Genomic DNA, 16,028 nt, shown 5'->3' on the forward strand with positions numbered 1-16,028 from the left:
CTCTCCCCTGGTCTGGTGAAGTGGCAGACCCCTCCCCTCACTCTTCGCATCGGCGCCGCCCACCAGGAACCCATTCAGTTCTTTCTCATTCAATCCCCTTCTCACCCATTGGTTCTTGGTTTCCCTTGGTTACAGATTCACAACCCACACATCTCCTGGTCACAAAGGGAACTCACAGCCTGGGGTTCACATTGCCTTTCGCATTGTTGTCAGCTTCCTCAGAAAGTTTCCGTCTCCTGTATATCTCAAGATAACCTCCCCAATATTCCTTCCCAGTACTCGGATCTACACCTAGCCTTCAGTAAACAGAAGGCCCTATCCCTCCCGCCCCATCGCCCATCTGACTGTCCTATAGACCTAATTCCAGGGGTTCTACCACCTAAGGGCCATGTCTTTTCACTCTCCAACGAGGAGACTCAGGCTATGGAAGATTATATCCAGGAGTCCTTGGAATCTGGTTTCATGCGCCCCTCTTCCTCACCTGCCTGCGCTGGTTTCTTCTTTGTTAAAAAGAAAGACGGCTCTCTCAGACCCTGCATTGATTATCGCGGTCTGAACAACATAACTATCAAGAACAGTTATCCCCTTCCTCTGATTTCATCGGCTTTGGAATCACTCCGGGGCGCCACTATTTTTTCTAAATTGGATCTCCGCGGTGCTTATAATTTGATCCGCATTCGGGAGGGTGACGAATGGAAAACGGCATTCATTACTACCCACAGTCATTATGAATACCAAGTGATGCCGTTTGGACTGGTTAATGCTCCTGCTGTCTTTCAGGGGTTCATGAACGACATCTTTAGGGATATCTTGCACAAATATGCCCTGGTATACCTGGATGTCTCCAGTTGTCTCCCCCATTACAGCTCTGACCCGAAAAGGTCCTGATCAAGGGAAATGGACTCCCGAGGCAGACCAAGCTTTCCTTCATCTCAAGAGACTGTTCACCACAGCCCCCCTCCTCCGTCACCCAGACCCCAACCTTCCATTCATTCTCGAGGTGGATGCCTCAGCCAACGGAGTCGGTGCCATATTATCTCAACATCATTGAGAGAAGGGTATCCTCCACCCCTGTGCCTTTTTCTCCAAAAAATTGTCCCAGGCCGAGACTAATTATGATGTTGGAGACCGAGAACTACTGGCTATCAAACTCGCCCTGGAGGAATGGAGACACTGGTTGGAGGGGGCCCTACACCCTTTTACTATTCTTATGGATCATAAAAATCTCTCTTACCTACAAACTGCCAAACGTTTGAATCCACGGCAAGCCCGCTGGTCACTTTTCTTTTCTAGGTTCCATTTTTTCATTACTTATACACCGGGATCCAAGAACATAAAGGCTGACGCCCTATCTCGCCTCCATGATCCTCCTGGCTTTTTGGACCCTCCTGAACCTATTATACCCCCTGAGAGAATCGTGGCTGCTATTAGATGGGACCTGGAGAACCAAATCAAACGTGCACTTCATAACCAAACCGTTCCCCCCCAATGTCCTCCAGACAGACTTTGTTCCTGATACCATACGCTCCACTGCTCTTCGCTGGGGTCATGACTCACTATTTGCAGGTCACCCTGGTGTCAAACGTACCTTGGAATTTATCTCTAGACATTTCTGGTGGCCTTCTATGAGGACTGATGTTACTGGGTACGTGCAGGCCTGTCCCATCTGTGCCATGTCCAAATCCTCCCGTCTTAAGAAGCCCGGTTTACTCCAACCACTTCCAACCCCTAGAAGACCTTGGTCCCACATCTCAGTGGACTTTCTTATGGATCTTCCTGAGAGTCAAGGCAAAACTACCATTATGGCCGTGGTAGATAGATTCTCGAAGTCGGCTCATTTCATTCCTCTTCCTGCCCTTCCATCTGCTCAAGACATGGCTGACCTCTTCATTCTTCACGTCTTCAGACTTCACGGCATTCCTGAGGATATCGTATCAGATCGAGGACCTCAATTCATTTCAAGATTCTGGAGAACTTTTTGCAAATCTCTTGGGACTTCCACATCTCTCACGTCTGGCTATCATCCTGAATCCAATGGACTGACGGAAAGAACCAACCAGGACCTTCTTACTTACCTTCGATCTTACGTCTCTGCTTCTCAAGATGACTGGGTCTCTCTCCTCCCCTGGGCTGAATATGCCAATAACTCTCTCTCTTCCTCCACCACTGGGATGCCCCCCTTCTATTGCTCTCTAGGATACCAACCCTCTCTTCTCCCAGACTCTATCCCCGATTCGGATATTCCCTGCCTCTAGACGCGCCTCACTTTCCTCAGGAGAATTTGGAGACAAGCCAGATCCGCCCTCCTGAAGACCTCCTTGCGGCAGAAGACCACCGCTGACCGTCATCGACGACCTGTGCCCAGACTACGACAAGGACAGTTTGTCTGGCTGTCTGCTAGAAACTTACCCCTTAGACAGCCTTCACATAAGTTGGGACCCCGTTATATTGGACCTTTTCGCATCCTCTCCCAGCTCACACCTGTAACCTATCGTCTTGCTCTTCCTCCAACTCTCAGGGTGCACCCCTCCTTCCATGTCTCTCTCCTGAAACCCTATCACAGATTCCCCCTTTCCCGGTCTCGGCCACCTCCACCCCCACCACGTCTCATTGACGGTCTACCTTCCTACACAGTCAATAAGATCTTGGATGCCCGCTGGCTCCGAGGCCGCCGACAATTTCTAGTCGACTGGGAGGGCTATGGTCCTGAGGAACGTTCCTGGGTCTGTGAGAAAAATATTTTGGATCGCAGCCTCATCGATGACTTCATTCGTACTCGCTCTCTTGGGTCGTCAGGAGCCGACCCTAAAGGGAGGGGTACTGTCACGCCCCACACTCTCCCTCGCAAACGACGTCACATTCCCGGAACCTCTGCTTCCCAATCTCATCCCTGATTGAACCCAGCACATTCTCACATGCACCACATTCCTCAAATTCTCACTCCCTAACCAATCATCCAATCACACCCCTTTCCTTTCAGTATTTTAACCCCCTTCGCACACCTTCCCACGCTCACTATTGAGAAGCCTTCATAGTATTCTCCAGTGCGCGTTTCCAAACTTTTTGACTGATCTCCCGTTACGAATCTTCTGCTTCCGCCTCCTGACCTTGCCTTCTGGATTTTGACTTTTGGATTGTTTTTGGATATCTCTCGTTACTGGACCCTCTGCCTCCCTTATCGACCCAGCCTTTGGATTTTGTCTTTTGGATTGTCCCTTTGCTACTCTGCGTCCTGTGGGATTCCGGTCACGCACAAGGATCCTCCTATTCCACGTATAGGTTCCGTGACAATTTGAAAGAGTAAGTCTGTTTTCCCTAATGTTTTCCTTATCATGGCCTCCTAAAAATCCCCATCTATGAATCGGCTTCATTACTCTATTCTCCTCCCCACTAATAGCTGATGTGTGCTGAGCGTTCTGACCCACTATGGCTGCCGTTGCATCATCCAGGTGGGTGCTTCAGGTGGTGGTGGTGAAGGGGAGTCCCCATTACCTATAAAGCGCTTTGAGTGAAGTGTCCAGAAAAGCTCTATACAGTATAAGTGTCAGGAATTATTAATTATTATTAATGTCTGCACTAAATTCCAATCTAGCCTTGTAAAATTTGTAAATGCTCCCAATTAATTCAAGTAGTGAAGCAATTTTTCATTTCCTGGTATACTGTATGTAGCGTGGTTGCTGGTGCATATTGGCTGCCATGTGTCACCCAGGTGGATGGTGCACTTCAGAGGTGGAATCTCTTGTTTGTATAAAGTGCTTTGGAATGATAAGTACCATATAAAGGTGAAGAATTATTGCTATCTCTTGTGTCATTGCCCAGTACAGCGCAAGTTAACATGTGAAGTCAACACTTTCTATGCTTATCATGAAGTGTTTACACAGGAACCCACCAGAGGGGGCCAGGGGAAAAGCACTGAAAGGATGTGTCAGACGCGAGGTCCTTGTTCTAGATCATCTGAAAAGAACCGATTGGATGTATTTGAAGCTTGCTATTCTGTAGCTTTTAGGGAACATGGAATTCCTGAGTTAAGAATCCCTCGTTTTAAATTAGCTTTAGAAGGCAGCTTATCTCTTCTTTTCACCTCAGTAGGCAATATCTAAGAGTCAGATACTTGGGAGTGGTCTGTCATTTTCTGAGTGGTTGGTCTCTGAAACACCTTGTCTGTAAACTTGAAATGTACACAGAAAAGTTGCGTGTTGTATGTAGTGTGGTGTGTGTATGGTCATTGTTAATAAATATTTGTTAAAACTAGTGTGCCTGAAGTATCACTCTTTATTGCAAAGCTGTGCCAGAGAACAAATAATTCATGTGCCTCTGACTACCAAGCACTCAAGTATATTCTTGGAGCAAGTCTTACAAGTTGGGGGTTATGATGATTTATTTTACTTATTAATTTATCTACTCAGTTATTTTTGTAATCTCCCATTTATAACAATATGTATCCTTAAGATGCAACAGGAATTGAAGAAAATGGAAGACCATTTAGTGGACCATCCTTTTCCATCACTGCTTTAAGCTTGTTGTGCATTCATTATTTTAATGAAAGAAACTGGGAAAAAAACTCTTCTGTGCTTTCCCACTTAAACCGAAAAGTACTCCAATCTTATTTCTAAAGAACGTTAGTGTACAAGTTCAGCATGGTGTATAAGAGCACTTTTGTCTTATTAGAGTATAAAATATTTTCCAATAATCTACAGCCTTATTATTTTTTGGTAAATGGTTTTATGATTATGATGTTTTCTTTTATACTTGTATTTCTTCACAGTTAAGTTCATCTAGCTTGCACCTTATGCATGAAAACCTGTTTTGTGCAACCTCATTCTAGCAGTAATTGAAGTACACTATACATTAGTGACTAAATGCAATAAATGCTCTAGTTTAAAGAAAGGTTGTGGGCGTATTGGACATAATGTCAGGACACATAGCAGTGTCTAATTCATGAGAATTTTTTATAAAAAGGTGTTGGTGGATGTCTCAGATCAATAAACTACAAAAAAGTGAAAGAAAGACAAGCCTTGACATTGTGGAACTCTGGTGAATATTTTTGCAATTCACTTTGGAAATGCAGGACCTTTGCAATTTAATAAGGATGTAAAAGCAAGATTCTATGTATAAATTGTGTTGGCTTACAAATACAGAAACATTTAAATTATACTGTGGTTGGATATCCTTTTGTGCATAATACAATGAGTTAGTGAGAGGCATTGTGATAAATCCTAATTTATAATGCAGAAATTGTACAAAATTAATAATACTGTAGGCATCCTCTCACGAGGCACCAGTAAATGTAGGGGTTTGTGCATAACTGGGACAATTATTAATTGTAGCAGCAAGTCACAAAAATGATTCCTCTGATGTCTATTAGAATCCAGCCTTGCGGGATAACTCAAACAACGCACACACACGGGTACTAATACATGAGAATACATTTATTAATACATAAAATGTGTATATAACATAACAGATCTTATCGTGAGGGTTAGCAGAATACAAAAGGTATATATTCAATCACGAAGAGTTACAAATACCAAGAGGGACATACGTTCAGTATATCATTCATTTAGACCGTTTTGTAAATGAACTTGGTTACAACTTCTACACTAGATTCTCAAAAGCAAGTACAACACTCATAGGAATTAAATTGATATCAACTCTGGTTGAGGTAACAATTGAATTCTCGAGTGGTAATGCAGAATGTTGAATACTCATCCAATCTGTGTGGATTCAGATCTCCTGCAGACACAAAGAAGCAGTCGCAAGCTTGTTGCTGTCCAATCCGCGCTCTCTGGCTCGGTGCCAAGCAGTGCTCAGTGCAGCTTGCAGCGATGCGTTGCTGATGCTCTATGAAGACTGGCTAGTTAGTGTTGGCTGAAACTAGCAAAGTTTGTGCACAGGAGAAAAGTGACTGCGGGTCCCAGCAGGTCAGGAAGAAGACCGGTTCGTTCCTGATGAAGCGCTAGTTCTGAATACTGATTCAGCTGTCCACAGTTCCGACCTGTTCACTTGTTGATCAGGTGAGCGTTCGTGGTGGGTTCACGAGGGCTAACCTTGGGCGGATACTTTGGCAACCTCCGTGCTCGAATATTAGAACAAAGGAAAGTCCTGCACTCGGACACACTGGCCGTTATGTGGTGGTCTGGGCTGAGTCTGAGGATGTTCAGGAGGAGCCCTGAGGCTGAATGTCCAGCAGGCGCGCTGCGAAAATGTCCTGCTCCTGGGAACTGTTCTACAGGCGCTCTGTATTGCCTGTTTTACCTGGAGGAATTGCTGGTCGTTCATTGGTTGAAAGTTTCATGGGCATCAGAGACCCACGTGGGATTAACCTGTCCTACCAGTTTCGGATTGGCTGATGATGAGTAACCATGCACTCTGACCTTAGGGTTGTAAACCAACTTTGAATAACACTTTCCCTTGGAATCTCAGACTTTTAGGTGCCAGAAATGACCATTTGTTAGAGTGGTGATGTGTCTTAGCTTTGGGGAGTTGTTCCTTATCAGGACACTCTATTAGCTAGAAAAACACTTTAATTGTGAACCAAATGGAATGGCCTCTCTGTATCAAGCACCACTGAGATGAAAGAGGGAGGGACTGGCAAGGGAGCAGAAAACGTAATTCCTGAACTTAAATAAGCCTCACCGCTACAATACTAATGACCTGAATCAAAAGTACAGTAGGATATAGAAAAGAGATATTCAAATGTGTAATGAAATGGAAAGGGTATAACATTAATACGCTTACAATTGAGTGTTCAGGACATTTTTATAATCATCTTTCTGTTGCCTTGAACTAAAAATGAACCTGGCGTAGCTTTGGGATTCAGACACAAACCATGACAATGTAATTGGGATTTAAAACACCCAGTAATGAAAATGAATCTCTTTCTCTGAAATTCCCAGAGGGAGACATCTGAAATCTTGGTTACTACTTACTGTCAATTATTTACGAATGGGGCAATGAAAATCCACTAATGAGAAACGTATTGGTTGGGGGGAAACACTTTACTGTACCTGATGATGATATTAGCAAGTAATGTTATAGGTTATATTTAACAGCATATGGGAAATGCTCCTCTCACTCCTAAACCTGGTAAACTTCAATTAATCTGAGGCTGAGAGAAAAACCTACAGTATGTAAAACAGCATTCAGCCTATGACTTTCTCTGCAAAAAGAAAGGTCTTATAAGATCTCCCCTTTTGTCAACACTCAGAATATTACTGAATAATCAGAGTAGCAGCTACAACTATGAGCAAGCAAACTTTGTTGAGTTTCTTCCCAGCCTAAGTCTCAACTTCGATTTGGACATGAGTTAGCAAACCTGTGCTCAGTGAGAAGTTAGTTATAAATCCTTTATTCTCCCTGCACAACTGGATATCCCTGAAGAAGAGCCAGGAGAAGAGAATGACAACTGCAACCTGGAATCCAGTATTTTCTCTCTCTTTGTGGGATTGTTCAACTTCATCCGGACAAGCTTATTCGCCAGCATAAACAATACTTCTGATGAGTATTTATTCGTTATAACACTGTACTGTATATTTATTATCACTTTGTAACACTGGAGAATCTTTTTTTCTAAACAAGTATACTTTTAAAAAGTATTAATTCAGTGTATCTTTAGAGTAAATATGGGTTTATACATAAGACTGTTTATTTACAGGGCGACTAGTATATCTCCATCCATCCATCTTCTAAACACTTCTTAGGCAAGAATTCAGGGTTGTGGGGGAGTCAGAGCATATCCTGACAAGCAACGGTCACAAGGGAGGACAAAAGTTTGGGACACCAGACCATCATAGGGAAGACACAAGAACACAAACACAGACATGTACACCATCACACCAAGACCAATTTTCCCAGAAGCTAATTAACCTCAGTCCAGATACGAAAAACATGTTTTTGGATAGTGGGAGAAATCGAGGTCAATAAGAGGAAACCCACACAAACAAAGGGAGAACATATAGTACGAATTCCACACAAATAGCACCTCAGGTGTGACATTGAAATCAGGGACATAACGCTGCAAGGCAGCAATGCTAACCACTGTGCCTCCTTGCCACCAACTACTAATTTCTGTTATTGTTATTTTTCTCTTCTAATGCCCAAATAATTGATCAGGCATTTTGTGTATCATGGCAAATTTATTTATATACTGTACACTTCACCTTTGTATTGGGTTGCACATGTTATTATGTTTAATTGATCATTAATTGTATTGGTCTGAAAAAAATAGCAGGTATTATGAAAAGTAGGGGGTGTTAAAACTTAATTGTATTTAATTTAATTAATTTTACCCCTTCAAGTCAGAGATTGAAGACCATTATGTGGCACATATTCTTTTATTCTCTGGTACATGTTGACAAAGTTATAATCAGTTCAAACATGAAAAAAACACATATTTATTCATGTGCAGAAATATACAATAATTACCCTGTATATAGCTATGTTAAACTTTTTTTAAGAATCCTACTTTCTACACAGAAAATTTCAGAATTATACACTAGAGGCCAACTAGAGAAAACCTAGTACAAATGGATCCTACCTAGGACTAAATCTCCTATTATAAAACATGGATGCCTACAATTGACTGTGAACCAGTTTCCCTGTACTAACATTATTTAAATTGCTAAAACAGGAGAGGTGTCTTTGGAACTCAGAATTTCCTAAAACAAGACTGCAAGCTCCCTTGTAATAGTGCTCAGAGTATGGTACTCTTTAGATTGCTCAAAGTATCTGATAATATGACTGATTAGAAAAATAATCCAGTTATATATACAGTATATTTATTATTTACTCCCTGTCCTATTCCTCTACTGTATTCTTTCTTTTTCTCCTCTGTTTTCAGTAGATCTGACTACTAGTGACTATATTTATGCTGTGGTCCACTCCTATGGAAATTACCTTAATAACTGCTTTAGGATTGGCCCAGTCACTGCTGTTAATTGTTTAATATGGTCATCCATATCATTTAATGTGAAGTTAATTAACCTGATAAACCATTAGGAACAGCCTTTGATCACCGTGTCTTCTTCCATGTTTACTGGTAGCTTAGGCCAACTGCTGCTGCTTAAATACAGAAAAACAATATTCCTTGCTCTGAACCTTCTGAGTAAAGAAATTAAGGTGGAAAGTACAAATATTATTAAACTTGCAGAAACTCAGCTGCTCCATAAGTTACTTTAAAACTGTAACATATATTTTTTTAAATAAAGCGACTAAAATTGTACACAATTTGTGTAGTCATTTTACTGTAAATAAGCCCTGGCTTATACATTATAGAAATTTTAACATTTAATCCCCTGATTTGAATTCAATGCTTTTAAGGTTTGCCAAGTACTGAATATAATTGATTTGAGTGACTGTTGTTTATGAATTCTGAAAAATAGATCTTATTCCCTTGAGTATAAAAAGACGCCACTGGGTTCTGGAGGTCCTTCTAAAACCTGAAAAACTTTTGTTTCTTCTACTCTGATACTCTATGCTTGTACTTTGTAATAAAGAACTTCCTCTTGCTGCCTCTGGCATGTTGTCTGCTGCTTCCTTAGTGAAAACCTGAGTGAAATATTCATTTGCCAATTCCATTTCATCATCTCTAGTCATTTACCAGTGCGATCTCAGATACATTTAACTTCATCCTTAATGCTCTCCTTGATGTTGTAGTACTGAAATAACATTTTGATTATCTTTTTTAGCCTCCATTGTATCAGAGACCAGTTAACAAAAACATGCTTGTCTAGGCTGTACAACAGGAATAAGACGAAATCCCACAATGCAGCATCTGCAACCTGGTGCGAGCGTGTGTCACAGATGTACAGTTAATATTGCTGCCAGCTGTGGTCATGCACACTATTATCACCTATTAAATTATCACTACAAATATTTTGAGGCTAGCAATTTTCTAATGTTCTGAATTTGTTGCAATTACACCACAACCAAAATGATTATTTTGGAGTTCAGTATATATTTAAAATCAAAACATGGGTAGTGAGACAAATAATAATTAGTTACACATAAAGACCATTTGCATTTTCAGACCTTGGACATTCCAGGATCTTAAAGAGTATTTAATTCAAGAGGTCTAAATTTTGAGGAGAGAAATCAAACAAAGCTCTATAGAACCAGCAGTCATACAGCAGTCTGCAAAAAACTCTTGGACTGAACGATGTGATCGTTTCAGTGTCCTAACTCCAGATGGGGTGATGAGGAAATCTGTTACATGAAAAGCACGAGTTATTTCTGGCCTAGCATACTTGCAATGGACAAGGGCCCAGCTACATGCAGAAACACGATAGCCTTTTAAAATCTCGACATCAAGCCAGACATACTTGGGACTGGGTCACTACCAAGCAACACTCTCTTAATATCAAAACCAATCTTTTCATATCTAGCCTTAGATAAGGGATATTTAAAAATAGAAATATAATGAATATAGGTCAATGTAGCTTAAATAAAAGCACACAGAAACAGATTATTATTAGCAACTCTAGATATATTTTTTAAAATTCACTTTCACTTGGTTAAGGACATATACTTTTGTCTGGCATAAACACCATTCTAACCAAAAATAGCCATTAGAGCCACTGGCATTCAGCTCGGCTTGCAATATAGGCATCTGTGCATGTGGCTCTAGAGAAGTTTAGTGGAATGTATTAGAGCTGTTTAGTGTTGAACTTGAACCTTGTTCATTGCTTTAACAGTTTAGATGTGTTTTGCCCCTTTTAATTACCATTATTGATGGGTAACCCTCATCACAAGAACTCTTATTAGGAATTAAGGATCATCCTGTTGTATATACTCCTTAAACAGTAGGTAAGGATAGTATTTTTTTTCCTGTTGCTGGACAGTTGTTTTTGTTGTGTTAAACAACTATTAATATACTTTCAATCATAATAATAATAATAATAGAATATTATTACTATTCTAGGTCTGTATAGGTTTGAAGGCATGTTTACATGCTATTCTGACAAATGAAGTTTCATCCTTTTATTATATTGAGTATATTAATATTGTGAAAGAATATATCACAAAGCAAATGTTTAAATGTCAAGATTTATTGCTGTGCTATTTACTCAACATTTTGTCATAAAGAAAAACCTCTAACCAGACAAACATATTTTAATAAAAACCTTTACATGGCTCATTTGTACTTCCTGTTTTTCTTTGTTAATTCAAGTTAATTTTCTTATCCTCTTAGAGCTTCTCTCTTTCTGTAAATTCAATTTTGTGTCAGCACACATAATTTCTGCAGCACAAACTGCCAGTAAGAGAGTCTGAACAGAAAGACTACAGGAAAGCACCACTGTGTTACACAGGCTTCTGTCCAGAGAATTTCATCACTGCAATTTAATAGGCATCATTTGGCAATAATAAAAATACTCAAATGAAAATAAAAATGTTCATATTTTGATGCATGATAGTAATTAACCATCAAGCAACACTGAAGCTGCTTCCCAGTCTTACACCAACGTTTCTGTTCACAGTTGCTGTAAAAGATCCCAGAGGCAATCACTTTGCTCTTTTGTCAAACTTCTTGCATTCCCCCCATGCAGTCTGAATCACTGCCTTCCTGGTTCACTGCTCCTGGGTCTGCCTGGTGGTACCTTCCAGTGGGTCAAGGTGGTGTGTCATTGTCCCTAGCTGTTCCTATGACTTAGATGAGCAGTGATGTGGCTCAGTCCCTCTTTGAGTGATCTGGCCGAGCAGAACCCTATTCTGCTGGGGATGCTGCACATTGGCTGAGACTGCCCTGGGCACTGCCTGTGAGATGAGACTGTAGGGCTCACCTTTGAAGATGCAGCGGTTGTTCATCTAGTCGCTGCTGGAGGTGTAGGAAGGGAAGGAGCCGATATCTGGTTGACAAATTCAGAGTGCCATGCTCTGTTGAATGTCTCCTGGCAAACAAATGGATCCTTGATAGTGATCCTATTGGGCCTTGGATCGCCGGAGGAAAACCAGCATCAGGAAGCATGTCTCCATAATGGGTTCTTAAATTGCTGGTTACCTGCTTCTACTATGGCAGTGGTCCACCCATGTATGGGGGTCTCTTCTCCTGTTGCCATACTCAGTTTCAGGTAAGTGGTTTGCAGCTAAGGATAGAAGGCTAGGGTTTACAATAGTCACCACAGATTTCACGTCCACTAGGGCCTGGCATGGCTCTCCCTCCACTCTATCTGTAAGGTGGTATTACAATTCAGAATCTATTGTGGGTGTTGGTTCTTGTGCCCCCAGGGATTGCCTGGGGGACCAGTGGTGTCCCTCCTATACTGGTCCCCATCCTTTTCCTTGCTCTGCATGTTTGGTGTGGTTCTGTAGTGTTGGTTTCCTCTTTCCTCTATTGCAAATGGGGTACAGAATGTGATCCATAAATATCTACTTCCCCTCTGCTCACCTTGAGGCCGCTTCTAGATTTTTACCAGATCTGCTACTTGGACCTTGTGCCGCAGGTGGTCAGGGGTGAGCCTGTACATGAAGTGATGATTAGCCAGCTCTTTCTGGGCCTTCCTAGGGAAGACTGTATAAGCCATGTGCTCTAGATAGTGAATGTCGTCAGTGAAGCCCTTGAATCTTATTGCTGATTGTAACACACGGTGTTCAAGTTGTTCACGCAGCACCAGCATAATTTTGGCCTTGCCAACATGGCAATCAAAGACTAACAGGGCAATATTTTTTTATTTCAAACTTACTCACACAACAAGTTAAACAGAACCCCTTGGACCTCTCAGCTTACAGTCAAAGCTAACTGTAGATAGATGTGAAGCTTTCTCATCTTCCATCCAGGTAAGCAACTAATTCACACCACTTCCTGAATGCCTTCAACAGGCCTTGCCCTTTTGTAACTCCCCATTGCCGGAGGTGCTGTCCGGTTGCAGTCTTCTCTTGGCTTCTCTGCTTCATGATCTATTCCACTAGGTTTCTCTGTGCAACCCAGCTTTTCTTAACTACAGTGCCCAACCGGGTCCTCTCCCCTTTCATCCTTCGCTTTTCCTGACTAAGTTCTAGTTATGTTCACTAGCCAATGCATCCAACAGATCCATTATTTCTAATGATTTGGATCATCTTCTTATCTTTTCTTTCTGAAGAGTAATGTCACTCTAAAGCCTATTGCAATTAACTCTGCGATATTGACCCTACCTCTCTGTTGATAGGTATGGGGAAATCCACTATCCCAGCAAGGCTCAGGTGTATAGATTGCTCCATTCCTCGGTCTTCTGAGCTTCTCACCCATTGAGCAGTCCTGGTGTGCTCCTTCCTTTTTTCTGCATCTTCAATGCTGAAGCTGACTGGAAGGAGCCTGGGTTAATCCATTAACTGACACCAGTAGCAGGGGGTTTATTGATCTTAAGGTTACAGGAATGTAGCTAAGGAAGGAGAGAGGAAGGAGAGATAAGGAAGGAGAGAGAAGGCTCACTGGCCCCAGCCACACCGACACCAGCCAGCCTCAGGACAGCACTGCTAGACCACCACAACTCAGAATCAACCACATCATAGCACAGATCAAACAGCAATATCTCACACACTGGGACACACACAAACACAAACACAACATAAACTGGAATGCTACAGAACCCTAAACAGACAATAGACACTAGCCGGATATTTGACTTAGATAAGAAATAGCAAAACAAAACAGACCCTGAAGAAATACAGTACAGGCTCAGTGACCACGGCCTGGCCAAAGAAACTGGCCGACACAGGCAAACCTGGCTGCCCAGAGAGGACAGGCTATGCTCCCACTGCCAGCGGGGAGAAATAGAGTCAGAGGTGCACTTCCTACTGCACTGTGACAAATGCTCAATATGTTTACAATATATGTAAAATGTTTATGATATGTCTTTGCTGTAAATGTCTGTAATATGTCTGTAGATTTTATTTTATTTTTTTGTTTTGTTTCATGTTTATATTATTATTTTTATTTGCTTTGGCAACACTGATTGTACCCATCGGTCATGCTAATAAAGCACCTTGAATTGAAAAAAAAATTGAATTGATTAAAGGTAGAGGGAGAAAGGGGGAGCACCGCCTCATGTAGCTTGCCATGCGATCAAAAGAGAGAAGAAAGCTAGAGGTACCCCCTTATGTGCTGGGTGGGAGAAGCTACCAGAAAGGAAGTCAGAGAGCAACCGAACGGTCCAAGGTTCTGGGAGGGATGATAATGCCACAGTATACACACCAACAGCGTTTTCTATAATTAAGTTTTTAAATGAAAACAATATATTCTGTGTATAAAGAACATGGTAACATTTAATTTGTGTAACATATAAAAGTAGCGCACACCCCAAAGCCTACCAGGTGTTGTTCAGCCTGGCACAAGACTCATGTTTATATACACTGGCTTCTTAGGAAATGGGACACAAAGAATTTCATAAGGTTATTAATGGTCTTTGTAAAAGTTTTCTAATTAATATTAATGAAATGATTTTAACAAAATGAACAAAGCAAAGTAAGTTTAGAATTGTAACCCTTCAGGAATCCTTTAACAAAATCCCACCCTTCCTGGTACACTTGTTCATGTAAAATCAAAATACAGTACACATTATTTTCTACGTTTCCATTGCCCAGCAGAGTAAATGAGTACTTGTATTATAACTACCTTCGTCTGATTGATTAAGCATTTTCTGTATTTCTCAGACATCCAGTTTAGTTTTCTTGAAAACAATCATCTTACATATTTTTATTTTGATTTAAATGTTTTATTTTTCACTTTTTCAACAAGTTTGCTTCCTCTGCTTAATATATCTGTCACGGACGTCCAAAGGGACTAACCGTGGGGAGCAGGAGAGCGGAAAAAGACCCATATACGTAGCGGCGAGACGGGAAAAAGGCCCGGGCTCATTAGTGCAAAGAGTTCAGGAATGCAGTATAGAAACCTATGCCCTCAGGGAGCGGACGTGGGGCGCCCTGGTGCTAGGCGGGTCTCAGGACATCCAAACGTCAATGCTGAGCCAGGACAGAGTGCAAGACCCGGAAATATATAGCCCAAGGGAAAGAGAGGGACAGGAAGGACAGCAGACCGGAAACTAGGGACAGGACAGAGAAGGAGCGCCCTTTGGCAGCAGAGGGCGTGACAATATCAAAGTGTAGCAAAACGATTCTTTATTAAAATGTTCTGAACAATTATAGTACATCTATGAACATTGTGGAATTTTAAAATATGTTTAGCTTTACGATTAGGAAAGCAAGACGTAGTTCAATCGTTTTGATAACTATTTCTATTAACGCTTCCTCAAGATCCACTAAAAAAAGCGCTGTGAACTACAGTACCTTTAACTCTCTCTACCAGCCCCAATTAAAAGCACTCTAAAAGTCCAATTTTCCAGCATCAATTTCACCAGCACTGAGAGCGTTAAAGCTGGAAATTTGGATTGGAGGCGCCTCCCCCTCTCTGACCAAGCAGTTTAAGACTGAGAAGAGCTTTAAATAGCAGGTGTTTGAAATTGTGATCATTTCCAGAGTCTGTTAGTGCAGCGCACGGTTTTAACATGTCAGCTACCGGCACGGAAACAAGCACCCAGCTCCCTGCTCCTCCTGGACGGGTGTTTTTTCAGGCAGCCCCGACTGGTGGCTGTACTGGTGCTGGACCCGAGAGAAGGGATGATTCGGTCCAGAAGAAACAGGGCAAAGTAACCGTGAAATACGACAGGAAGGAGCTGAGAAAAAGGCTAATCTTGGAGGAATGGATCATTGAACAACTCAGTGAGCTATACGATTGCGAGGTAGTCTTTAATATTTTAATTTTGCTGTAGTATTGTCCGTTAAAAGGAAGCTTCGAAATCTGTAGGTAAATATAAATTATTAACTAACAGCCTTTTGTGTTTTTGTGTGCGTGAATTTGGTGTCCGAATAATACATTTTAAATCATGTTATTTCTTCCAGTGGCTGGAAGTGAAAGGTTTATGTGATTTATGTAGTAGAAAATATTTATGGGATATTCTACTATTTACTCTTGATTTAACATAATCATTATAAGAATTTAAGAATCATTCTTATTTACCGTGAACGGATACAAAAACTGATATCCATAGTGATGATCTTTG

The 16,028-nt window shown here is 41.4% G+C and overlaps 1 protein-coding gene across 1 annotated transcript in view; it reads left to right on the forward strand.

The window, feature by feature from the left end:
* The first annotated feature begins 15,425 nt into the window (after positions 1 to 15,425).
* The window catches only part of ppp1r14c (protein phosphatase 1, regulatory (inhibitor) subunit 14C), a 34,633-nt gene continuing 34,030 nt past the window's right edge, over positions 15,426 to 16,028 (forward strand). Inside the window, exon 1 of the mRNA XM_006625820.3 lies at positions 15,426 to 15,707. Within this exon, the coding sequence (XP_006625883.1) occupies positions 15,474 to 15,707 (234 nt within the window). The 5' untranslated portion in view covers positions 15,426 to 15,473. The remainder of the gene's footprint in view (positions 15,708 to 16,028) is intronic.

This window comes from Lepisosteus oculatus, chromosome 2 (genome assembly GCF_040954835.1).
Source record: "Lepisosteus oculatus isolate fLepOcu1 chromosome 2, fLepOcu1.hap2, whole genome shotgun sequence".
Taxonomy (NCBI): Eukaryota; Metazoa; Chordata; class Actinopteri; order Semionotiformes; family Lepisosteidae; genus Lepisosteus; species Lepisosteus oculatus.